The sequence below is a fragment of the Caloenas nicobarica genome, chromosome 2 (genome assembly GCF_036013445.1).
Source record: "Caloenas nicobarica isolate bCalNic1 chromosome 2, bCalNic1.hap1, whole genome shotgun sequence".
NCBI classification, from domain to species: domain Eukaryota; kingdom Metazoa; phylum Chordata; class Aves; order Columbiformes; family Columbidae; genus Caloenas; species Caloenas nicobarica.
Genome location: NC_088246.1, coordinates 95,524,992 through 95,550,261, shown reverse-complemented (window position 1 = coordinate 95,550,261; position 25,270 = coordinate 95,524,992). Strand labels below are relative to the sequence as shown.

General features: G+C 37.3%; 1 protein-coding gene across 4 annotated transcripts in view; it reads left to right on the top strand.

Annotated features, from left to right (window-relative positions):
- GALNT1 (polypeptide N-acetylgalactosaminyltransferase 1) overlaps window positions 1-23,514 on the top strand; it is an 88,910-nt gene extending 65,396 nt beyond the window's left edge. For all 4 annotated transcript variants that reach the window (XM_065628503.1, XM_065628502.1, XM_065628501.1 and 1 more), the window contains 8 exons: window positions 5,296-5,503; window positions 7,104-7,274; window positions 8,696-8,813; window positions 9,838-10,018; window positions 17,187-17,326; window positions 18,432-18,530; window positions 19,267-19,401; window positions 21,848-23,514. In XM_065628503.1, coding sequence (XP_065484575.1) covers window positions 5,296-5,503; window positions 7,104-7,274; window positions 8,696-8,813; window positions 9,838-10,018; window positions 17,187-17,326; window positions 18,432-18,530; window positions 19,267-19,401; window positions 21,848-21,994 — 1,199 coding nt within the window. In that variant the 3' untranslated portion in view covers window positions 21,995-23,514. The remainder of the gene's footprint in view (window positions 1-5,295; window positions 5,504-7,103; window positions 7,275-8,695; window positions 8,814-9,837; window positions 10,019-17,186; window positions 17,327-18,431; window positions 18,531-19,266; window positions 19,402-21,847) is intronic.
- Window positions 23,515-25,270: the final 1,756 nt, after the last annotated feature.

Sequence of the window (25,270 nt, the reverse complement as noted above, 5' to 3'; positions counted from 1 at the left end):
TTGAATTACCTGGTGGTTAATAGCAAAGACAGCTCTGTTCCTCACACACATCCAAATTTACTGTCACTATCACCACCAAGCTTCGTGTTCAGAGGGATTAATTTTGATGATTCGGTTCATAGGAAGTTCAAATTCAGTTTCTGTGCTGTAAGAGATTCTGCTTTTTAATAACTAGTGCTCCAGATGAAAATTCTGTGTTACAGAATGAAACTTTCCATGTGTAATGAAATCGATAGACAAAACTTAAAGATGATTTTTGTTCTTAAAATAAGTCTATTTAGATTTTACTTTTCCTTTTTTTTTTTTTTTTCCAAATTACAATATCACGGAAATAAAAATAATGTTCTAGATAGTACCTGATATTTCATTTCAGTTAATAGTTGATATTTGGCTTGTTGCTTACTTGATCTTCCTTGGTGGTGTGGGTTATAAAGTATAACTTGAGGGATTTTTTTTTTTTCTTGTGTTTGTAGATGGAGATTAGAGGGTAATATGGGACTTTTAATCCAAAACTTTTCTGTATTTTTATACTGAATCACTCTTTTTTTCTATATTTCTACATGGAAAGTTTTCCACTAGGACTAATAGCTAGTAGGCCACTACAAAACAGTTGTGGCAGCCATGAGTTGTCGGCTGTTACCTGTATCAGCAGGAGTTCTCATGCTTTATAGAATCATAGAATCATTTCAGTTGGAAGAGACCCTCAGGATCATTGAGTCCAACCATAACCTAACCTAACTCTTGCACTAAACCATGTCCATAAGAACCTCGTCTAAACGCCTTTTAAACACCTCGAGGGATGGTGGCTCCACCGCTTCCCTGGGCAGCCTGTTCCACTGCCTGACAGCCCTTCTGTCACAGAAGGGTTTTTACACCCAGCATGCTGACATCTCTGCCTGATGCTTCTGATTCCAGTGGTGCAAAATGCATATTCTACTGCTTATGGTAGTTCCATCTTCAGAGCAAGATGGCAGACTGTTGTCCAAACAAGATCTATGTATGAAGAGAGAGACTGGATTTCAGATAGTATGGTCTAAGTAGCATTATAGTGCATGGTTTACAATGGTTTTAACAGGAAGTTTTATGATAGTTAGTAGCCCTTGTAATGGTTAACAGGAGTTTTTGTAGCTGAAGAACTTTAGGAGTGGATTTTTGCACTTCATATCTAATGTGGTAGAAAGTATAATGAGTTTCTTCTTCAGGTTGCGTGTGTGTATGATGCCTTAGCATAATGACTGATCTATTCCAAGCTATGTCAGTCTAGATAGAGTACAGCTGGTTGTGGAATAGCTGAGTAGACTAAAGAAAGATCATATCAGCTAAACTGAGCTCTGACCAGCCTGTTTTCTGAGGGAAGCATAGCTCATGCGCTCATATTGTGTTTGCACTTGTATCAGTCTGTATTCCTTTCCTCTCTTGGGCACCCTCACTTACTTTTGCTTTCTTGCCTGATGCCAACTTTAGCTGCTTCAGCCAATTTCAGTGCAATTTGGAAGAAGGGACAGAGGCCTTAAATACAATTACTCTCTGGCAGCAGAGGAGGAATGCCTATGCAAAGGGCAACCTCAATGTGTTTCAAGATTGGATGAGAGGCGTGATTGACACTTGCTTTTAGAAAGAGACAAAAGGTCAAGTGCTCACTTTTTTCACTTATGGGGAATTTGTAATTACACCCCTCAATTTTGGATCACTCAGACATCTTTTATTTGTAGTTATTTTCAACAATTACTGAAATCTTTGTTTTGTTTTCCAAAAACTTGTTATGGTTCCAGCAAGCATGCTTTTGCATTAAATAAAACAAAAGGGTATGATGCCTGAAAATTTGAAGGATTTAGCATGCACAACTTAAGCATTCTGTTTGTGTTGAGCTAAAGTAGCTGACTTTTCCAGAAAAAGAAAATGTGCAGCCTGAGTAGTGTATTTTGAATGCTAGCATCAGAGTCAATTTAATTGGAATAAAGTAAATGTTCAGTCTGCCTGAAGCACACTTTGTACCTGCTAGTGTCATGCTCTTAGAAGAATGAATTTGCATAATATCGCGCACTTATTTACACCAAAAAGAAAAGCTTTGGAGAAACAAGACATATCTGTAACATTGTTCTATAGTTACAGATCAGAATTGCATGTTTAGTTTTTAAGTATTGAACTTTGGTAACTATTTAAAAAAAAAAAAAAAGATAGGAGAGATCAGGAATTGTCAGTATTTAAAACTAGGTCAACATTGAATGGACAAGCATGGTAGGCAGATTGCATCAGGATACACTTAGTTATACAGGTACAGATCAAAGCAATGTAACCAAAACTAAATTCCTGCCAAGAACATCTTGTAAAAGCATTCACACTTCTTAAAACTGTGTTTGTGTGCTTATATGTGATAAATCTATGTTTTACTGTAGTTTAATAGAAAAAGTTTGAAACTTAATTTTTCATTTATAGTCATATAAATGTGACTCTGTAATGGAATTGCCAAGTTATTTTTAAACTCATGCACCTACTTGGCTTGAACTCAATGTATTTGTTGTTTTGGCTTCCTTAGTTCTGCTACTGCCACAGAAGATGCTCTTTAAACTGTCTGTAATCCTAGGTAAAATTTTGCACCCTTTTGATACAGAAAAGGTTTGAAAGGAATATCCAGCAGAAACAGCTATATGAAACTAAAGTTATACCTCTGAAAATACATGAATTATTCTTCCCAAGTAGAAGTGTTTGTGTGTTGGATTTGTTTGCTTGTTTGTTTATTTTTAATATTATCAAACCTTATTCTCTGAAGTGTATGAAGCAATGCTAGAAATATACTCAGCCGTCAGCCTGAGTCACTCATAAGGAACTGACTGTAATGCATAAAACTTTTCATTTGAGTGTTTAATAGAGGATTTAGTATAAATATGACCAATAGGTTTGTATAGAAAGTATCTACAGCTTGATTGTGGCATTTCTTGCAGGCCAAAATGTATTGCATGCATTGAAGGACTATTCAGTACTCTGGAGGGAAAATATGCTGCTTAGATTTGAACGTTTAACCATAACTGCTGTAGCAAAGGAACACCAGAAATCTTGATGCCTGAGTTATTTTCCATGCTTTTGTAGGGATGAGACAGCAAGCTTTACCTTTTTGTTTATTTTGCTGAGGTTCTAGTCATATTTTAAGGGCGCAGTTACTGAATGTCTGGCACAATGTTTTGTTTCTGGCAATACTCCCTTCTGAAGTTTGGAACAAGGGGGCAGTTCATAAGAATATTTTTATTGACCTGGTTAAACGTGGGAGGACTGTTCTTAACTCTGTTCCCTCCATAGCGAAAACACTGCACATATCTGTGATTGTTTCTTAGAGGGGAAAAAAAAGTTGAAAAGTACTTGAAAAGATAAATTGAAATTTGAAATACTTTACAGAAAAATATAGGTAGGACTTAAAATTTTTATATGCAATAGGTTGACCAGGACTTTCTGCGATGTAACTTTCTGGTTTATGCTAGTTCTTGACTGGCTGCAGCCATATTATTGAAATTATTCTTCCTCTCTTCCTTCTGGCAGAATTTTATCATTCTGTTAATGTAACTGTGCATTCAGGGGCTGATGTCCCAGCCCATATTCATTCAGCTTTAAGTGGTTAGAAATACTTTAAAAGCTTATCATTGCTACACCTTAAATGTGCAGATGAACATGCTGATTTGTATGACTAGCTCATGAGATGGTTAGCATAGAGAGAAATGCTTCACTGTTTTATCCTCTTTGTATATATCATGGGAGCCATATACATTAAAACTATAACCATTACCATGATACTACTTTGTTTGTATGTTTTTTAAATTAGTGGCTTTGGAAAGCTACACTGTAAAGAGATTATATTTGCTACAGACTCAGCTAAATGATCTCTGTTTGTGCTAAACCCCAGAAGGCCTGCAAAATGTTTAGACATGTACACTTGGTTTGTAGTAATAAGCATTTATTTATTCGAGTCTCTGTTAATATGCAAAATAAGAATTAACTTGCTTTGAGCTTCTCTGGAGACAAACGTTTACGATCTATCAACATCTTAGGCTCTTTTAGTGCAGTTCAGCTTTCAAGATATGTCAGAACTTATTTCTGTGGGTTTTGGTGACAGTCCAACAATGTGCAGAAAAAAAATGAGGAGGCGATTAGAACTCATTCATCCGAGCAGTGCTAAGGAATGGTAATCACCCTCAGGTCAGCTCTGCCTCTTGAGATTTACAAAACAGCCACTAAGAGTTCATGCTGTGCTTTTTTCCACCCCCTTGCTCCAGTGTCACACTTGGTCTTGTATGAGTTACTTACCGTCTTATGCTAAATCCTACTACAGACTTTGCACTGTTGTGCTACAACTCCCGTGTGCTTTGAGTGTATAATCTAATATATTCTGTAGCTGTGTTATAAGACTATTTTGCCTTTTTTACAAGTTTGAAATCTGCAAGTTATTGCAGAAGTCTGTTTCTGTGACTGTCAATTGCATTCTTCCTCAATTCTTAGTTCTTCTTTCAGTATCATCCATCATAGTCTAATTTTTCGTGATGGGCAAAAACTGTGCCTGGCAATTGGAAATTTGTTAATTTGGCAGCTCTTTGCAATGCAAGTAATTTTGAGTCTCTAGGCATATGGTAGTCAGTTATGGCTGTTCTATTTTAAATAACTTATTCCTCAGCTAAACTGAGGTTTGTTGGTGTTGCAGATATTCATTTATGTATGGCTGATTTTGTCTTTGTTTTTAGGTGACTTAGTGATAGTTTAATAGAAAAAATATTAGCCAGATCTAGAGAAAGCACAACTGAAAAATCAATTTGATCGTGTTTTAAACTGCTTGCAAAGAAATCATCTCTAAGTTATGTTCCTGTAGGAGGTAATTTCTTATGTTCAGCTAGTCGGGTCACTTTCTGTATTTTCTTCATAGAAAACTGTTATGTCCAAGAGCAGTTATGCATATGTTTTTGAAAGTAAGTGTCACATCTACTCTGTGATAAAAGCTTGCCTATCCCATCTGGTTTCTGTGTAAGCATTCTACAATCTCTTAATTTTTGTGTTTTCCATAATGAAGAAATGAAGAGGAGGAAGAATTTCCTGCTCTAGCAAATGAAACACATGGTGATGTGGAAGGGCATATTGTAAAGTGTAGAATAAGCAGCAGAGGAAACTAACTGAGAAAGTAGGAAAAGGATAGAAAAGAAATGAGAAAATGTCTCTTGTTTCAAGTCACTTCATAAAAAAAACCCAACCAACCAACCAAACAAAAAACCCCTGAACTATGTAACTGACAGTTTCCCTGGTTTTGATTGTTCTTTGCAGACTTCTTGAAAAGACCACTGGAGAATTATGTGAAAAAATTAAAAGTACCTGTTCATGTGATTCGAATGGAACAGCGTTCTGGTTTGATTAGAGCCAGATTAAAGGGGGCTGCTGCTTCTAAAGGCCAGGTCATCACCTTCTTAGATGCTCATTGTGAATGTACAGTAGGCTGGCTTGAACCTCTGCTGGCAAGGATCAAAGCTGACAGGTAATTATCTACCTATTGGTCCATGTTGGGTTTTTTTGTTATTAAGAAATGTTCCAAGTATTACAATATAGCCTACAAGCAAATACCTTCTTTCTGAAGGGCTGGATATATTATGTACTTCTCGTTTGTGTAAGGATAAAAGGCTAATTCAGTGAAACTTTTACCAAGTAAAACTTGGTTTAACATGGAGATTATATTAGGATGCATGGGATAGTGTGTTAAATAGCAGGAGATCTGAGCAGGAATGGAGTTCAGAGAACAGTGGAATTTGAGTTCTTCTGTCTTCAGCCTGGCCTGTTCCTTCATGAATTTGGGAAGATATTATTGAGGAAGAAGTGGAAACCCCGATCTCATGTAACACCAACACTGTGAGCAAGAGTTGTCAGGCTTACTCTGTTCAGGTTCTCATTGTGATTTCTTTATTTAGTAGCATATTTCTGTTGTGGAAATCTGTGCTGTGACTCTGTCTTCTGGGATGTGTTTTCTAAAGTTAGAATATTACTGGAGTCATACTCATCTACACTGCAGTATCATAGTTTTCTATTTCTATCATAAGTCAATATTCACAACACTTGTATCTGTGATAGTGTGATGGAAATTGTATTGAGAGGGGAAAAAAAAAGTGGGAGAATGGTCTGCTTTATGAACCATTCATACATCTGAACAGGAACTCTGTAGTTGCACACCAGTCTGTTAGGGACCAGCATATTACATAGATTAGATATTAAGTATTACAAAGTGTTACAATCTCAGTTTTCTTATGTTTATAGATAAAAACCACTTTTAAAATGTAATGTTACAAAATATAGCATTATGTGGTGAAAAAACTGCAAGTAATAAAAAAATCTTTGTTCAGAACTGTCCAAAGACATAATACTAACCTTTAAGTTACCATTCATACACATTTTTGTGAGACTACAATACATAAATTGTTAGAATTTTTGCAAATGGCCCAACTGAATGAGTCCTTTGAATTTAACTGAAACCCTTTAATCTTTTTACAGAGCTTTCCTGCTCAGGGACAGTTATTTAAGTGTCTTTAAGATTATTAGAATTATTTGCTATGGGTATATGCATTCATAATATCAGGACAGTGACAAGGAGGCCTCTTTCTATCAATTTTGATGCAGTAGTTATACTTCGTTAACAGTGACTGTCATTTCTTAGTACTGAGGGCATATAAGAACACTTCCACAGAGCTAATGGCAGAGTTTTAATTTCACGTTACTTTGACCACTTAACTAGAAATGAAAGCTCTTATTTTCTATACAATCACTATGAAGCGTTGAGAAAGCTATGATAATTTTTTCCATCTGCAGAGGGATGAATATTTGTTACCGGTAATAATGCAGATACTATTTAAAAAAACAGCTTGTATTGCCAAATTGCATCAGAAAAACAATTTTTTATTTAGATGAATTAACTCTAATGAGCAAGACAGAATTTGAATATGTTTCATGGTATTAATCTCTTAAGTACTGTTGTTAAGAGATGGCATTGAAAACTTAAATTGTATATGTTAAAATAAAATGAAAAACAAAACGACTAAAAACCTTTTTTTGACACTGACTAGTAGATTTTGGTTCTTTCTTCTTTCTAGGAGAACAGTAGTGTGTCCCATCATTGATGTAATTAGCGATGACACCTTCGAATATATGGCAGGTTCCGACATGACCTATGGTGGATTCAACTGGAAGTTGAATTTTCGTTGGTATCCTGTTCCTCAGAGAGAGATGGATCGGCGGAAAGGAGATAGAACTCTTCCTGTTAGGTAGTGAGAAATTATTAAATTGGTAAAAATGTTTACCTGATGTTTACTCATATCTTTTCTTTGTTAATCGTGGAATTAATGAATCATGTTGTAGCATCACTTTTGTCTTATTTGAAGGAACAGCATAAAAGTTCTTTTACATGGATTGGTTGTTGGTAACTTTTGGTAGCTGTGAAAGAAGCAATCAACTTGTCACTTTAGAAATATTTTTATGTCAATTACTGCCAATTTACTACTTTATATGCTGATGCAATGGTTTTTACTGAAGCTTATTTTTATCTTTTATTGACCCTTTGTCTTTTATTTCGACAAAGTAAACCATATTTTTAAAAGATACATTGATTTTTGGCATGTGTGTGTATATTTGTGTGTGTGCATACACACAGAAACTTAATGTCTTAAAAGTGCATTGGATAGGAGGCAAATTTTTACTTGCATGTCGTAGATGTTATGACAAAGGTAATGAGAAACACAGATAACTTGTGTGTAATGTGTGGTGTTTAACAATTGCAAACTTACATTTTCTGGCCTTACTGTTCTGAAAAGTGGGCAATATTTACTTACCATAATGTTGAGGGTATGGCCTTCACTCTTATTTGTTTTTCATTTAAGAAATCCAGAGATCTTGTCAGGATATGGCTGATTTTATTTCCCTCTAACCCCTAGTTTCCTTTTTAGGGGAAAAAAGCCACATACATTTTTAGTTAGATTGTGACCTAGCTTATATTTTGTGTATTTCAGAAAAGGTTCAAAGCTTTTCAGGAAAAAGACTAGTGTTAGAAAATAATTTATGCTAAAAATGTAAATCACTTGCATACTTGAACTATGAGGTTATATCATCAGCCTAGTATGTAATTTACCTATTGTGTATTTGTTGACTAAAAGGAAATTTGGGAGATGTTCCTAATGTTATGAGAAACTGGCAGTTTTAATTTTTATACCAGCAAGGAATTTGTAAAGAAAATCTGGATGTAACCCTGACTGTACAATTTTCTTGTACGATGCAATAACAGTGAATGCAAGCAGGACACTTCTTGGCCTCCCAGAACTTTTTCAGGAACAGTTGCCAGAAGCATAGATTTTGTGTAACAAACTAGTTTCTTTCTTATGAGTTACCAGCATTGGAGGCAGAAGTCTTTCTCAAGAATGCAGGCAGCTTTCTAGGGGCTCTTTCTCTATCCAGACTCCAGTTTGAAGTGAGAAAATAAGCAGAACTGTCATGGACTGGTTCCATCTCTGGAAAATTTTGAGCTAGCAAGTACATCGATGGTAACTGAATTTGGATGGAAGCCTACTGAACAGGAACACGCTAGGAACTTGAGAAATAAAAAGCCATTTTGTCAGTGTAAGTGTAAAGTGTACTTAAGTAGATGTTTTCATAGTGACTGATGGCACTTTTTTTTTTCCTACCTCCCCGTCAGGACACCTACAATGGCAGGAGGTCTTTTTTCAATAGACAGAGATTACTTTCAGGAAATTGGAACATATGATGCTGGAATGGATATTTGGGGTGGAGAGAACTTAGAAATTTCCTTCAGGGTAGGTAAAACTCTTTTCCATATTTTGTTACTCAGGGCAGCACATCTTGAGTTCTGCGAAATACAGATCTGCTGCCTGCATCAGTGTCCTCTCCTGTTGCTGTTGGCACTTTGCTTCCTGTCAAGTTCCTCCAATGGAGATAATGCAGAGACTGTATCTGTCAGTGAAAAGTGCACGGTGAATAGTTGGCCGAGCTTCATGATTAAAAGATTAGGATGCTCATTCTGAAGAATGAATGTGTGTGTGTGTGTGTGTGTCTGTGTTAAAAGGAGTTCAGTTAGAAAAGCTGACTGGGGAGCATAAGTTAAGTGTGATGTCATCAGTGCACGGTTTAATGTGTCAGTGAAATGTGAGCACCTCTGTTAAAAACTCTCTCTTCTTACTGTTTCCTAACTTAATGATTGCATGCGTTCGTTTGGATGTGGACCTAACCAGCGTTGTTCTCACTTTCGTTCCTACCAAATAGTGCTATTTTCACTTGTTTTACTTATCAGCTCAGAGTATATACGTGGATACTTCTGAAGTAGTTCAGCTTTCCAAATCTGTAATTTTTAGAGGTCCAAAATAAAACTGAAAATATTTTTAGAAGCTTTGTTTGAGAAGCATGTGTGTGTTCGGTTGGTTGGTTGTTTTTTCGTTGTTTTGGGTTTGTTTGGTTTTTATATGGAGATTCTATTTTGTAATGGACTTTTTTTGACAGATCGGCCATGTGTTACTTCCCTGTGATTCATGTGAGATTTTTTCCTTCACTGTCAGCTTACCCAGTTCTCTAAAGTAGTCTCTTGCTGATGCATTGTTGCTATGAGGCCTGACATACTCTTTCTTATGCTACCTTACTCGGGTTTGTGAGCATCTTTACCTGTTGAGCAGAAAACAGCTGTACATTTTTCTTCTATGCAGTATGTATTTGTTCAAGAACTCAACAAATGTTGTTTCTCCAACTTGAACAGAAGCAAGTGGTTAACATTTTAAAACTTTTTAAAGTGACTTTGAAGCTATGCAGTAATTGTTCTATCACTTTCAGATCTGGCAGTGTGGTGGCACTTTGGAAATTGTAACTTGTTCACATGTTGGGCATGTATTCAGAAAAGCAACACCGTACACTTTTCCAGGAGGTACAGGGCAGATCATCAACAAAAATAACAGGCGGCTTGCAGAAGTCTGGATGGATGAATTCAAAAACTTCTTTTACATCATTTCCCCAGGTGAGCATGGCCTCAGTTATGAGAAATACCTATTAAGAATTCAAATGTTATTACTACTTGGGAAGAAAATGCGTATTTAAATAAAAATGTTATTGCTTTGAAGATTGTAAGACAAAGCTCACTTAAGATGTACAAAAAAGGTCTTAATTGAAAAATAATTTTCTTAGCCAGAGATGTGCCCCGAAGTCTTTTTTCTTTAAAAAACAAAACCAACCAACCAAAAGCCATACACATGATTTATGAATGAGCTTTCTGTGCAATAGAATTAAAGCTCAGTGGAATGTCAAAGAGCTCTGCCCATAGCGCTTGAAAACTAGCCATCCAAATACATCTCATAATGTGCTGGAGTTTGGCCTCTGGCTTCTATGTTGTAGACATTCCAGGTTGAATATATCAGAAGTGATTTAAGTGAAACCCTGTTGTAGGAGTGACAAAAGTTAACATCTGGCTTGGTAGAGTTTACACTTCACTATCCAGAGTAGAGGGGCAAGTTGCCAATATACTTGACTATGATGGTATTTATTATGTTTCTCAAAATGGATGTTAACAAAACAAGAGGATGTAAAATATGAGAGCAAATTTCCTATGAACTCAACCTTTTCAAAAAAAAAAGCAAGCAAGCCTGGGAAATGCAGAATTATTACTTTCCACCACAGGATATTTTTGTTGTTGTTATTTAAAAAGACAAAGAGACAGACTTTGGGTAGCAACAGACATCATCTCTGAAAGTAATACTTGAGACATTAGAGACATTCGATTTTAAATACTGAGTGGTAGTTCAGTATGCCACATCTGCTATTCCACCTTTAAAACTAGTATTTCCTTATGACCTGCTTATTAAACCTGCATTGATATTGAAATTTAAAAGCTGTAATACAATGTGTTATGAGTCTGAACAGTGTCAAATTTTAGATTACAGGTTTTCAGAACACTTGTGAGACCAGGTGACCGTGCTGACTTATGGTGGTTTTTTGTCTTAAGAGAATGCATTACTCGAATAAGACTGTATAAGATTTTTTTAATTTAAAAAAATAGTTCTTGCTGCTACTCAAAGCTTTTTAGGTGAAATCAGAAGCTAGCAGCTTATGGTTATTGCCCTGGGTTTTTACTAATGAAGCATTATGAGTTCAAACATGACATATATAGATAGAAAATTGTATATAAATAGGTGCGATCATTTTTTGTTAAGATTGCTTTTATGCATCCCTGCCAAGCTAGATTTTAAAATGTATTAAGCAGCTGGAACACCTAACTGTAAAAATAACCTAATTCTTAAAAACAAATGTAAATTGCTGAACACCATGATAAAGCTCCTCTTAGAACATCTGTACCTGCTGACTGGCACACGACGTCTTTAGTGCACCCCTATCCGTATTGACACTACACTGAAGTTTGCGGCTAGAGATTGAGTGTTTCAAGAATAGGATCATATAGTACCTGAATAATTTGGCTTATTCTGAAATTGGTGAGTTCCCTGGGGGCTGTGAAGAGGGTTGTTAGTACTGAGGTCATTCTTAGCTGTGATGTTCAGAGAAAGAACACATCGATGTACTCAGTGCCGCTCATATCTCTCACCTCGCAAACCCACCTAACTTGTGAGAGCCAGTGGGTGCTAGCTAGCAAGGATTACTGGTTTGGGAAGTTTGCAAACACTTTATGTTGTTATTCTGGTATCTCCAACCTTACCTGATTGTTGCAGATCCTGATTTTTGCCTGTTGACAGCAAATAACATCAGTGTAAATTTTGGTGAGTCTCTCTGGCAAAGAGTTGTCTTAGGAACTCAGTGAATCTCTGCTACTTAGGCTCATTTAGCCATACTCTGCTTTTCCAGGTATCCTTCTAATATAAAAATTTAAATGTTTAGTTCTTACAGAATGATGGTGTAGTGACCCTATGGCAGAGTACAGTACGCAGCCTGTGAAAGCGTTACCTAGTACAATGTGTGCTTTCAATATTAGTGTGATAGTGTCACAAGTTCTTGCAAGAACGAGGTGAGCATTTTAAAGCTGATGCTGGTTTGCAAGCCTGCATGGAGATGAGTGAGGACAACAGGCAGTCCTTTCTGCACCTGGCTTTTTTCTTGTTGACATGGATGAGAAAATTGGATTTTGAAGGAGGTAATAAACTGACAGGCATCACTGAGCCTAGGTAACGAGAAATTTGTTTCCTCCTTTATATTCTTTCTCTTCTGCTCCCCTAAGATAGTGAATTGCAGAGGGATTGGTCCAGGAAAGTAAACCTAAGTTTCTCAGGTAGCTTTCCCACTTCATGTAATCTGTGTTGTCTGGAAAAGAAAAAAGGCTTACTGGTTGAATGACAGGAACTCAAGAGACTTTCTACTATTGATGCAGTTAAATGGAAAACTGCCCTCTTGAAAAGTAAGCCTGTAATCCTTTTTTCTTTAATAAGTACAGCCCGGTAGAAATTGTTACTTGTCTGTTGTAAGCTTTCATGCATTTTAGAAGCTGTCTCTCTGGTTAGGTGCAGCTGCAGATGGAGGTTGGCCAGGAAAGTTTTGCAGCAGCTGCCGCTCAGCCAAAATCAAGCCTGTCTCATTGCACATGACAGCTATTCTCCACGTCAGAAATGGCACAAGCTGTAGCCTTTTTTCAACAGCTGACAGTTTTCCTCACAGTCAGGCGTCACAGCAGTGCGCTTTGTCGCAGACCAGTTCCTCTTGGGCTTTCAGAAAACAGATCCAGCATGTGCAGGTGAATAATCTGATTCCTGGCTCCAGTTGTTCTGTTCTGTGGACTCTGCCACTTCTTTATTTCTAGTGCTGTCCTTTCATCACTTTCTCCAGTCTAAAATACTAGAACTGGATTGTCCAAGCTGAGGCTTCACAAGCTGGTGATGTCGGTCTAAGAGCTTGCTGTGAGGAGAGTGCCTTGCTTTTCATGGGAAGTGATGGGGCTTTACCTCCCCTCACTTGTTGATTATTCATCTATGTCAACTGATTTGACTTGCAGAACTTGTCAGGAGTATTTGCCCTGTGGGCTGGCTCTCTGCTGGTTAGGTTAGCACCTTTGTCAGCACAGGTGGTGCAGCAGGAGTCTGAAGCTGAGCAAGGAAAATCTGCCCCTTTCTGCACCAGCAGCTGCAAAATGTTAGGCTGGCTCACCACAGCTACCTCGTCCTAAGCTTCTCCTAACTACTAATAAATGGTGAAACTGACAGGTGTAGAATTTGTTGGTATCCTTAATCTAAAGATGAAGCATGGATACTTTGAGGCTGTGTGGTTTCCCCATGCTGCATGTGAGTCTGGCTTCCAGCTCCTACTTGCACCCCCCTGCTCCTTGTCCAGGGTGCATCCTCATCATTCAGCAGCCTCTCATCTCCCAGCTGGTGAGCTGAAGACATCCCAAAAAGCAGCTCTAATGAGCTTGAGTAGAACCTCGTCTAGCTTGGGTGGAAATAATTTCATCGTTGGCCAAAAGCTTGCCTCGGAAGGTATCTTCTGTTGCACTAGGGCTAAGTGAACAGGCAGAAGTCCTGAAAAGGCAGCATTGCAGAATTATCTGAGCAAGAGCCATCTAGGCAGAGGCATAAACATGTTATCTTGAAAACTGGATCACTTGGCCTCGTTTCTAATTGCTGCATGCACTTGGCTCTCGACAAGCATGGCAAGTCCAGGTTCAGTATGTACAGACTGGAAATGGATAACATTTTTATTTATGGTTAATAGAGAGGACAGGGAAGGGACTGAGTCCGCATCTTGCAATGTAGCCAAGCCAATGAGTGATACTATGTGTTCTTGTTTTCAGCTACCATTCCCTAATAACGTTAATTGGGAATGCAAATAATTTAGCTATTCTAATTGGTTTAAAATTATTATTGCTTATTTAGTTTCATAATACTAAATAAAAACAAGTTCCGTGACTTTTAATGAGACGAGTTTTAGATGAACCAGTTTTCATATTGCGCTTTTGAAAATGATTGAGCAGTTTATATTCATGATGAAAAACATCATGTTGCTTTTCATTTTTTTTTTTTCCAAAGCAGTTTAACATAAGTATATTGCCACACATTGAACATGACAAGCAAATCTTCATCTCTTTTGAAATTTTGAGGATGGTAGAACTGTTGCAACATGGCTGATGGGAAGCTTAAATATAAGAAAATTAAATTGAACAAGGGGTATTCTACTGATATGCATCATTATATGTATGTTTTCGTAAAGGTATAAGGAAAGAACATTATATATTTTTAATCAGAGTTGTCTGGTACTGCATACCAAACTTCTTCAAGAATAGTGATATCACAAGCAAGTGCTGAGGTGAACCTTACATTTGTACAATTTGGTGTGATTTTTACGTTTTGGTGTGATAAGATGATTTGATGTGGGGCTTTTTGCCTTATCAGTATTTCTTTTTAAGTACATCTTCAAGCATACATGTGGAAAAAAACCCATGTGATTGTCCCACAGAAAACAGCAAGCTGTGTGATAAATAGAATCATCAGGGACATCCACGCTTCTAATGTAATTAGGGTTTTGAGGGTGGGAGGGAATATATTGCGTGGTCAAGTAAAGAGAACAGTAGTAAGTACTGTTAAATACTTTTTTTTTAAAAAATGAATCAAAGACAAATATTTGAAAGAACATCTAGTGGACATGATTGTCTTCCTCATGATGCACATACCTGTAAAGTCTGGCATAATTGTCTCCTGGGAGGAAGATTTGATCTAATTTTTGTTCTGTATTCTTGTTTTCTGGGGGTTTGTTGCTTGGTTGGTTTGTTTGTGTTTGCCTTTAGAAACAAGTACAGAAACACTGGAAGTTATATGTCACTGTGTGTATAGAAATTTTACCCATCCATGGAGGAAATAATGATTTAGATATGTACTTTATTTTTGAGTTACTTTACATTTTGCAGTTTTCCTGATGTGCTTCCGTTTTTTTTTCCCCCCCCAAAGATCTGTTCCCCATGAGTAACTGCCACTGCACTGTATAGTGCAAATGTATAGGAACAGTCAAGCTGGTTTTGAGTGATATAGATAAGGTACCAGAGACCTAGGAAACTGAGTAATTCCGCGTTGTTAGAGGACACCTTTAAGGCAACTAAACCAGTTCTACTGTTCAGTCCATCTGCTGACATGATGGTAACTGTGGTCCACGTGCCAGTATAGGGGTTCATACAGACCTAACTTCAGAGAGGATTTCAAAAGAATCTTTCAGACTAAAAATGGTTAAATGGAATATAAGACATACCTTTTATTTCATTGTAACAGAGGGAAAATCAGCTGATGCTTTTTGTATGTGGTGACATTTAAAACTACTTTAAGAAACAGCAGGCTTGTATGCTATTAAGTATCACATTGCATTTAATTCTTTATGGTTGTGGCTTCAGTTCTTGTTGCCATTCAGTGATGTGACAAAGCCTTAACAGTGTTGTTTTCTGAAGGTCCATGTAGCAACTGATGAATGAGTTTTGAGTATCATTAAGGTTGTTGTAAGGATGATATGATAACTGTTTCATCCATCAGCTACTTTTTCATCATGGAATAATGAACAACTCCATACTTAGCTGTGGCTGGTACAGCCTTTCTCTTCTTGCTTCATCGTCTCTTGAGAGAGTGCTCCTTTTAGTCTAGAGGAGATATTGCTTTGCTGAATATAAGGCAGTATTTTGGGGTGGAATTTTTGTTTGTTTTTCTTGTGTTGTTTTGCTTTTGGGATTTCTTTTGTGACTGGGAAAGCCCAGACTGAAGTTTTGTAGGGTTCTGTTCCAGGAGATTTTAAAATTTCATTCACCTCTTCAGAATTTCATTAAGAAACAAGCTTTCTTTTACTTTCATTCCCTTACTGGTATAGTTCTCCAGCATATTTTTTAAAAAGTCTTTAGTTAAAAAAAAAAAGGCAGTTTAAAAGCCTGGCTAGTGTGGTTCTTTTCTTTCTGGAATATTGAAATTACTAATGTCTTTATTGATATTTACAAACATTTAGCTGAAATTATGCAGTTATCTGTCTTAATTGAGTAGAAATACACCATCTGCTGGCAGGTTGATTTAATAACACAGCATGCCAACTTAAAAATGTCTCAAACTCAATTTCAAAAGGTCAACAATTTTAGAGGTAATTTACAGTCCTGAAAGTGGAGGGATTTCTGACAATTGTATGCAGCTGGAGGTCTATAGGTGTAGTGGCCTGTTGAGCCATATTTGTGGTCTGTGTGGGGAATTTTAATTGCTTGGACTTGTTTTTGTTCTTTTTTGGCTTGGGTTTTTGTTTGTTTGGGGGACCTTTTTGTAGTGTATTACTTTTGGCCTTTGTGGTGTGGAAAATAAGAACTGAATGTGATGTCTGAAAACAAAAAGTTATCTTACCCTTAATTAATATTATTGGAATATTAATGACAACAGTGCTTAATTCTGGTGAGCCAAAAATGTCTACCGATCATGCACACCTTTTTCACCCCATTTGCGGATGGATTTGCACAAGTTAATTTTCAGAAGGAATTAAAACAACCACAAAGGAGTGGGAAGGTACAGGAAGAATGAGCTCTTTGATAAATGAAGAGCAAACGAGAAAAAATGCAAGTAAAATACCACAAAAAATGATAACAGTACTAATGGTGAACATACTTCCTGCAAAAGCTGCAGTTATATTGAACAAATACTGAATTATTAAAGGATTAGTTCCCTGTATGAAAGCTGTTTCCTGACTGTTTCTTTGTGCGGTTAGATGATGAAGGGTCCGGCAGGTGGTACCTGGCTTACAGAATTAAATGAAAATGGAATTCTCTGTACTCCAGAGGAGGAGACTGTTATGTTACGCTGCACAGATGTGCACCCCACTTGCTACCGGGGATAGAATGGCATTTGTGACTATAACAGTTTCAGCCTTTCTCCTGTGATAACTTAGTAAGCAATTGCATTTAAATTGTTCCACAAACCACAGGTAAGAAATTGTCATGTGTAGCACAGATGCAGTGATTCCATCTTCTGTATTATCTGGAAAAAGAAGTGACAGGTAGTGACTGATGTGTCCTCTCTGAGAATATAAACAGCATAATGATATACTTTTTTAAAATTTTATTTTTGCATACAGATGACTTTCTAAAGAAAATGTCTTTCATGCAAAGTGTATTATACAGATCACTTTTGTATTAAGTGGAATTATATAAAGTTTGCTAGCAGCCATTAAATAAAACTTTTTTGGTCCTACAGGAGTTACTAAAGTTGATTATGGGGACATATCATCACGACTTGGACTACGACGCAAGCTCCAGTGCAAGCCTTTCTCCTGGTACCTGGAGAATGTTTATCCTGATTCCCAAATTCCACGCCATTACTTTTCTCTAGGAGAGGTAAGATTTTATGCTATGTATTTATGTACCCTACATAAAGTATGTTGCACAGTAAGTTGTTTGTATTCTCAACTGACTAGTGCAGACAATTTATCTCCAGCAAAGTTCAAGTATCTTGCACCTGTGTTCCTGTCATCTGTAAAATGATACATCTGGCTTCTCAATGGGGCGGAAACCTGGACTTTGGCATACAGTACTGTAATTTGAATGTTTTCCCTTTTTACTGCGGTATTAAAAGTCACATAGAAGGGCTTTAGAGGTACCCCTTCAGAAATGTGTAGTTATCGATAACTTTCTTTATAACATTCTCTATGCAGAGCATGAGCAGACTTTTGCTTAAAACACTAGACAGGGCCAAGCAAGGACTTTACCTAAAAACTGCTCTGGACTTTACCCCAGAACCCTCTTCAGTGACCAGCAAATTCCAGTGATTCCTAAGCCTTGCTGGGCATTTCTCTGTTTTTCTTTAAAGCTTCTTAACTCACTGCAGTGGCAGTACAGATGATGCTGTCCTGAATAAGTAGGTACCCACTCTCCCCACAAGTCATATTGAACCTCTTGTAGGGTGCTTTTTTTACGGTTTGTTTTTTAAAGAAAAGTTTTTAACAAACTGGAGCAGGCATTCATGCCACTGCATGAATATCAGGAGACTGATATTTGTGCCTGCTTACTCTATAAGAATACAGAGATGAAAGCTGTAACTCAAGTGAGGAAATGGAGCCCAGTCAACCGTGGTTTCAAAGGGAATTAAACCCACCATGCCTAGGAGAATGCTTTAAAACTTCTGACTGTTTGGGCTGGAGGCTCGATTGTGTACGTTCTTGTTGTAGACAAGTCTTTGAGCAAAAAGAGTCCCCCAAGATGGAAAGTTCCCAAAAAAAAGCAAAGAAAGAAATATGATTCTGTAACCTGGTAGCTTGAACACTCGCTTGGGCATTTGAGTCACAGATAGTGGTCTCTCGTAGTATGGTTCCTATGTTTTATGTTTCGTTCACATAACCTCTGGGTATATAGCAGAGAGAACTGGTGCTGGTGTGGTCTGAGATGGGCATCGCTCTCCTCTAAAAACATCAACCTTTTGCAATGTGCTCTTCTTCACTCCCAGATAAGAAACGTGGAGACAAATCAATGTCTGGATAACATGGCAAGAAAAGAAAATGAGAAAGTTGGAATCTTTAACTGCCACGGAATGGGTGGCAATCAGGTGAATTTTTTTTTAATGATATTAATGTATTGAATTATTTGGAACGCTACTTCTCATCAGAACAATTTTCTGATTATTTCAGTAGTTATCTTTAAAATATACTGAAGTTGTGAAGTTTGGGAAACCCTCATTGAAGATGATCCCTGTAAGAGGAAATGCATGAGACAATTTGTTGGTGGTTTGTCATTTATAGGTTTCTGAAGCCTGATTGCAGTAGATTTTGGATCAACTTTCAAGCAAAATGAGGGGAGGACAAGACTGTTACAAGATAGGCTTCACTTCCTGTACATTCTCTGAAACTGTGTCCTGATTAGACCTCCTGATTGGCATCGTTACTTTTAAAAAAAAAAAAAGGGCACCTGTACCTGAAAAGCTGGTTTTAATGTACATTTTTCTGAGTGTCTGTTCTGGAATTTATTTTACATCTGTTTTTTCATTCTACTTTGTTAATAATTCTTGATTAATTGTTTTCCGGTATACAAAGGTTACCTGTGTTGGGGATCCTCCTGTTTCTATGCAGGAAGCAGTTTGCAATTAGAAAATGGCAGTTTTGTCTGAAGAGCTTGTTCGTATAGTGTTTATATTTATACCCTAAAAAAACCCAAAAAATTCTTTCTATACATGCTGAAGGGAAGAAAAAAAAAAAGTTAGTGGACAAGTGTTCCCCCTCCCCCTATCCTAGGAATCTTTTAGTTGAAGTTTTTGCTTGAGTTCCTCTCATTCTTTTTCTGCCTAGGTTTTCTCATATACTGCCAACAAAGAAATTCGAACTGATGATTTGTGTTTAGATGTGTCCAAACTTAATGGCCCAGTAACAATGCTCAAGTGCCACCATCTAAAAGGAAATCAGCTTTGGGAATATGATCCAGTGGTAAGTCTTCTAATGACATGTGACATTAAAAAGAGACAACTTATGTCTTTATGTGAGCCTACAGAGCAACATATACCAGTGTGGGACCACTATTCAGCATGTCAAAACAGGAAAAAAGTCAGGTCCGTGTTCCCTCTGTCATTAACGCATGGTGTAGTCACTCAGTGACCATACGCATTGTTTTAATTATCTGGTAAGTTTTGGGGGAGCTTTTAGAAGAATATTTTCGCTGTGTTTTGGATTCTCTGGAGAAAGGTGGTCTGTCAGTGTAGTGTTATGTTACAAGATCAACAATAGAAAAGTATTCCAGGGTTCTACTGGCCAGTAAAAGCTAGTGCTAACAACGTCTTACCTTGCACAAAGTTAAAAGGAAATACTTTTTTAATTAAAAAAATCAGCATCCCAAAATTATAAGGAAGATTTTACATTTCAAGTCATGGTATGTTTAAGGCTTAAAACAGCTTTATTTTAATTGTTCTCTTTCTTGTATATAATGTTCAAATTTATTTTGAAATCCGTGTGTCGAGCTGCCAGATCTAGAAATCATAGACCGTTGATCCATTCATCCTTAATTTGATTTGCAAGCTCTAAGCACAATTTTGTGATTGAGTGATGCTGTCAAGAACTCTGACTTATGGCTTGTCTAGTTAGAAAGAAATAGTTCTCAAGCTGCTTAATTTAGAATCAGTTATTGCAAAAGGCAGTTACAAGACAATTTGTCGAAGCACAATCTTGCCAGTCTAATCACAGTGACTATTTTATAACAAGAACATGTAGATATTTAGCTACTAAAAAAAATATTTCATTGATTAAAAAAAAAAGGGATTATTTCTAACTAAATAGACTTGCTAGAGATTTTAGTAGCTGAGGTGTTAATGAAACCTACAGCCTGTAAGACTATAAGGAAAGATGAATGAATGATGGGGTTTTTTTATTATGATGGCAATTAATGTGGAAGACAGTGAATCTCTGCTAGGATGTCTGCACATTGCTAGCAAGTGCTGATAGGGGAGTGAAGAAAGATGCTGAAGAATTTCAGGATTAAATGTTATTTGAAATGATTAAATTTGAGTCTTGGGGACCATTCATTCTTGTTTTTAATATACTTACTTTACCTGACTTAAGTCAATAGCATGAGAAGTATTACTACATGCAGTGATTCAGCAATCAGCAAGTGCCTTTTATTTTGTTTCTGCCTTATCAATGGTAAGAACATTGCATCTTTAGGTATCTAATTGCTATAGTGTGGAATCCTCGGCCATTAATTTGGTTGTACGTGATTTTTCTCTTTATTTTGCAATGGAAGAATGTAGATATAATCTTCAGATCTTTACTTAAAGCTGGCTAATAAAGCTCAAAAATAAGTTAGAGAATACTTAGCTAGAACTCCTGCCCACAAAGTTGAGTGATTTTTCTATAGTTTCTTTTCCTTCTGCCTCTGTTTCAGAGGTACCTAAGAAAATATCTACCAAGAAGAAAAAGAAAGGAGTCAGGGGGAAAGCTTTGTGTTATTTATTTGTCTGCTTAAGTCTGTTCCAGCTGCCTTCTTCATTCTTCAGCTGCTGTATGAGTGTAGGAGATGGTGCTTATTTTTTTTTGATGTGGGTGTGTTTGTGGTGGGATTTTTTTTGTTTTCTGTTTGGTTTGGTTTGGGTTTTTTTCATTTTGCTGCTTGTGCACATAAAGCCTGCCTGTTCTGCCACTTTTCAGTCAGTCCAGTGTCCTGGTTGTGCTGCTGAGTGAGAGAAGAAATACTGATAGCAATGCCAGTCAGTACCGTAGACAAGTTGATGCACTGATGAGTATCCGTAGTACAGTGGCAGGAAATGCAACTTCTGAAGATCTCTTCTCCGTGAGGATAGTGCCGAGGTAGATGGAGTGGTGTATGGAAGATTGCATAAGTAAGATTAGTAGATACTGGAAAAGATACGCATGTATGTGAATTTGTACACATCTTTTTTAAAAAGAACATGCTTTTTAAAAAGAACATAGTACTAAAAGAAGATAGTGTAAGGTCAATTTTGTGTCCTCAAGTGAGACAAAAAGCATTTTTTAATACATATTCAATATGTTTATTCTAATCTGATCAAAACTATTATAACTAAGAGTTGAAGTTGTATATCTTACCAAACTTTAATTTCTGACTCCTCAAAGATCCCTAGCTGTCTAGTCCTATTTCAAGAATGGTGGATATTTCCTGATAAAGAACATAATTTGAAAGTTCAGACTGTTCTGGTTTTTATGAAGCAATGTGTTTAGTATCTACAACACCACATAGGATTTATAAGTTTTCTCTAGAATTGGGATCTGGAGTCGGTAACCAAGGAGTCTTGTCTAGTTCCTGTTTACCTATGGAAGAACTTAAATGGCCACTGGAGACTTTTTGGTTAGCTTATGCCTGGTGATTTTTGTAAAACTAATTTCTTTTTTTTATTTTGTCTTCAAGAAATTAACCCTGTTGCATGTGAACAGTAACCAGTGCCTGGACAAAGCGACTGAAGAGGACAGCCAGGTACCCAGCATCAGAGACTGCAATGGCAGCCGCTCCCAGCAGTGGCTGCTTCGCAATGTCACCCTTCCAGAAATATTCTGAGAGGTTCTAAAGAAAAGCAAGGATTGACTGGGCTACCTCGGCTGATACTTTGGCTACACTGTTAAGCAGCAACAGAAGAAACTTCTGCTCAGCAGAATCCACAGTTCGTCAGCTGTTAAAACTCCTGCAGCTTCTTGGTAGCTGTGAACCAGCCTTCCTGTGTAAGGATGTGAAACTACCACACATACCAGTGAAACTGCGCCCGCTGATGTTTACAAGATTGAAGGAGTTTCTTCCAGCAAATAACTTAGAGAACGTTTGAACAGCGGAAACATAATCAATGAAATAGTCTCTCTGAAGAGCTGCATATCATTGTAGTTTGCTTGCACATCGGTAACCTCTGCTGAAAGTGCTGTTGTAATGAAGAAAGTTCCATGAATTTTTTTTTTTTTTCCTGGTTAGCAGTGGTAACCAGACTACTAAATATAGATCCACAAATAAATGAGAGAGCTGGAAACCAGATTCAGTAACATGAAATAAGAATTCTGTGTTTTTAAAAAGAAAAGTAAACAGGGTTTAATGGAAACTAAATCAGAACTATGAAAAGTACAATTTGTTATAGTGAAGTATCAAATTTATATGTAGATTTTATACCTCGCTGGGGGAAAATAACCAAGTCAAAATGCAATGTTTCTCTTTTTCAATTGTGTGATAGTCCATAAATACTATTTTTTTTCTGGTGGGTCTAAAATTATTTTGGGTGCAAACAAAACGACCTTAAGAATAAACTTAGCTCTTGAATGTCAGATCAACTTTTCATTTTTTTTCATTTTAATTTCTTGGCTGTTGGAGTTGTATCTTTTTATTACTGTCTGAAAACTGGAGGCTAACGTGCTGTCTAACTTTTTTTCTGTTCAGACCTGCCGTTTCAGTTTATACTTGGGTCAGTCAGCTTATGGACTTTCATGGCCAAACAAAAGATTTAAATACACTTGGAAATTAAGTTAACTTGATGGAACACGTGTAGCACCCAAGACTCATACTACTGTACTATGGTTTTGTTTTCATAGCAATAAATCTTCTGTTCCTTGTTTGATTTCAGTCATCAGAAAGCCAGAAGAAAAGATACATGATTTGGATTGCAGGAGACTGGCAAAACTGAAGGTTTTCTGGAATCCTTTTTTCACTTCATATTCAGATGTGCTTCGTTGTCAAGTGCATATTTAGATTAGACTCTGAATTGTAATGTTGATCTGCTGCTTTTTTCTAATAAAACCTAAAGAAAAATAGCTAAATTGGCATGGTTTTTAAAGTTGATGTAGCCAAAAAGCAGTATGGCTATGTCATTGCATTGGTCTGCATTTTTTAACTGAACTGCTTTGTTTTGTTAAGAAAAATCTGTGTGGGCTGATCTTTAAAATGACCCACTGAACGTTCAGAGTATACATTGACTTTTCTTTTGGAAAGATAAATGAGATTTGCTTAATGAAGAGGATATTTTTATGATAAATGTCATTGTTTGGCCAACTGTCCTGTAAAGCGAATTAAACCTAGACTCATGCAAAAGTTGTGTGCAATTATATTTGGCTGTTATGGCTATTTTAGATTTGCTATTCCAAGTTGCTTTAGTCCGTGTTTTCTCCATTACTTCTGCAGCAGTAGACAAGAGTTTTCATACGCAAAGTGGGGGAAATGTTAACAAATTGCAGTATCGTGTTGCTACTTAAAAAATACATAGGACGAGATGATGTGTGGGGTTAATACCAGATAAAGCATCCACATTTCTAACTGTCTTTCATTGAGCCCTCTTTTTGGATAGCCCTGCAAATCTTATGAGGTTGAAGTGAATTTGTGAAAGCAACGGCATGGTACGTTTATCAGCAAGATATTGAAATGTGTCAAGATGACAGTCTATCTTAGTGGTTATGTGGTAAGACTTAGTCCTCTGGTACGGTCAGTGAAGAGGATGGGATGGATGACAGTGCCATCATTTAAAATTGATACATTTCCTTTCTCCTTACATACTCTGTGGTCCCCTTGGCTCTTGTACTGTTTCTGAAGTACAGTTTGTGGTTGTCTGATATTGCATCTTAGCCACCAAAATACTGTTTTCAGTTTTCTGCTCTGTACCAATGAATGATGTTTTGGTAATGGTTTGGATTTAATTTATGTTAGCAAACTAACACTTTTTGGGACGGGGGGCATGTGGTATGTAAAAACGAGGTTATGTATTAGTTCAGAAACAATTTTGCGAACTCAAAATACATCCCTTTAAAAACATTGCCAGCAAAGAGGCTCTGAATCAGAGCTGGATAACCTTCCATGGAATAAAAAGCAGGAGGATCAGAAGTGCTGTGTAGAAGTCTTGTAAATTTTCAAAATTTCTTATATTAGTGTTTCAGATTTCATAAGTGTATGGCACATCACTGAACACACAAAACCAAACACGTTTTCACTTTTTAACTCTTATGATTACAGCTGAGATACTCTGTTCACAGAACTTAAGTGCCGTGGCTTATAACATAAGTAAACCTGTAAGCAGGTCTCAGCGTTACAATGGTTTTCACCCTTATAAAATGACTTGTTGAATTAATATGATGGTCACATAAAACTGCAGTATAAATCGTCGCACAACTGAAAACCCACATATCAAGTTGTCAAAGTAGCACTCTGATTTCCAGCCAATCCCCTACCGATTTTGACCTGCAAAAGTTGCCCTCTTCTCCTGCTGAACACGGGGAGGGGAAGCAGCAGACTGCAGAGCTGTCTGCAGCCCCAAGGTGTTTGGCTCAAAACCCCTTAGCTCAGCCTGTCCCATGGTGGGGTGACTGGTGGTGGTTGACTGGCCGTGGGCTGCACTCGGCTTGCCCATCTCAGCACGGCCGCTGTGCCACATTGGTGAGCGACACAGGGCTTCTGCAAATGTTCCCGGTCCCTCTAGTAAAAGGCATTTCACATGTTGTACTATGCACCTTTCAAACGTGGCCACAGGATAGCTTCCCCAACACGGTTTTCTTCTGGCTTCTCTTACCATAAACGTGGTGGCTGTCATCAGAGCTCCCCGCTGAAAGTGAGCTTCGTCGGCGTCTCTGCTTAGCTGTTGTCTCCCAGTGGTGGTCCTCCACTTACAGGCACTGTTCTTCTATATCTCAGCCTTGAATAGGAATATTGACTCTGTCCTTCCAGAGTTACAGGCATACTCAATTCCTTTCCATCTGATCTGTCTTCCCATACTCACATTTTTAGTTGGCATTTTTAGAACCTGTGTAGCTATTTTTATTTAACCTGTTCTGAAAAAGACCTTTTTTCTTACTGTGTAACATACCCATGTTGTTA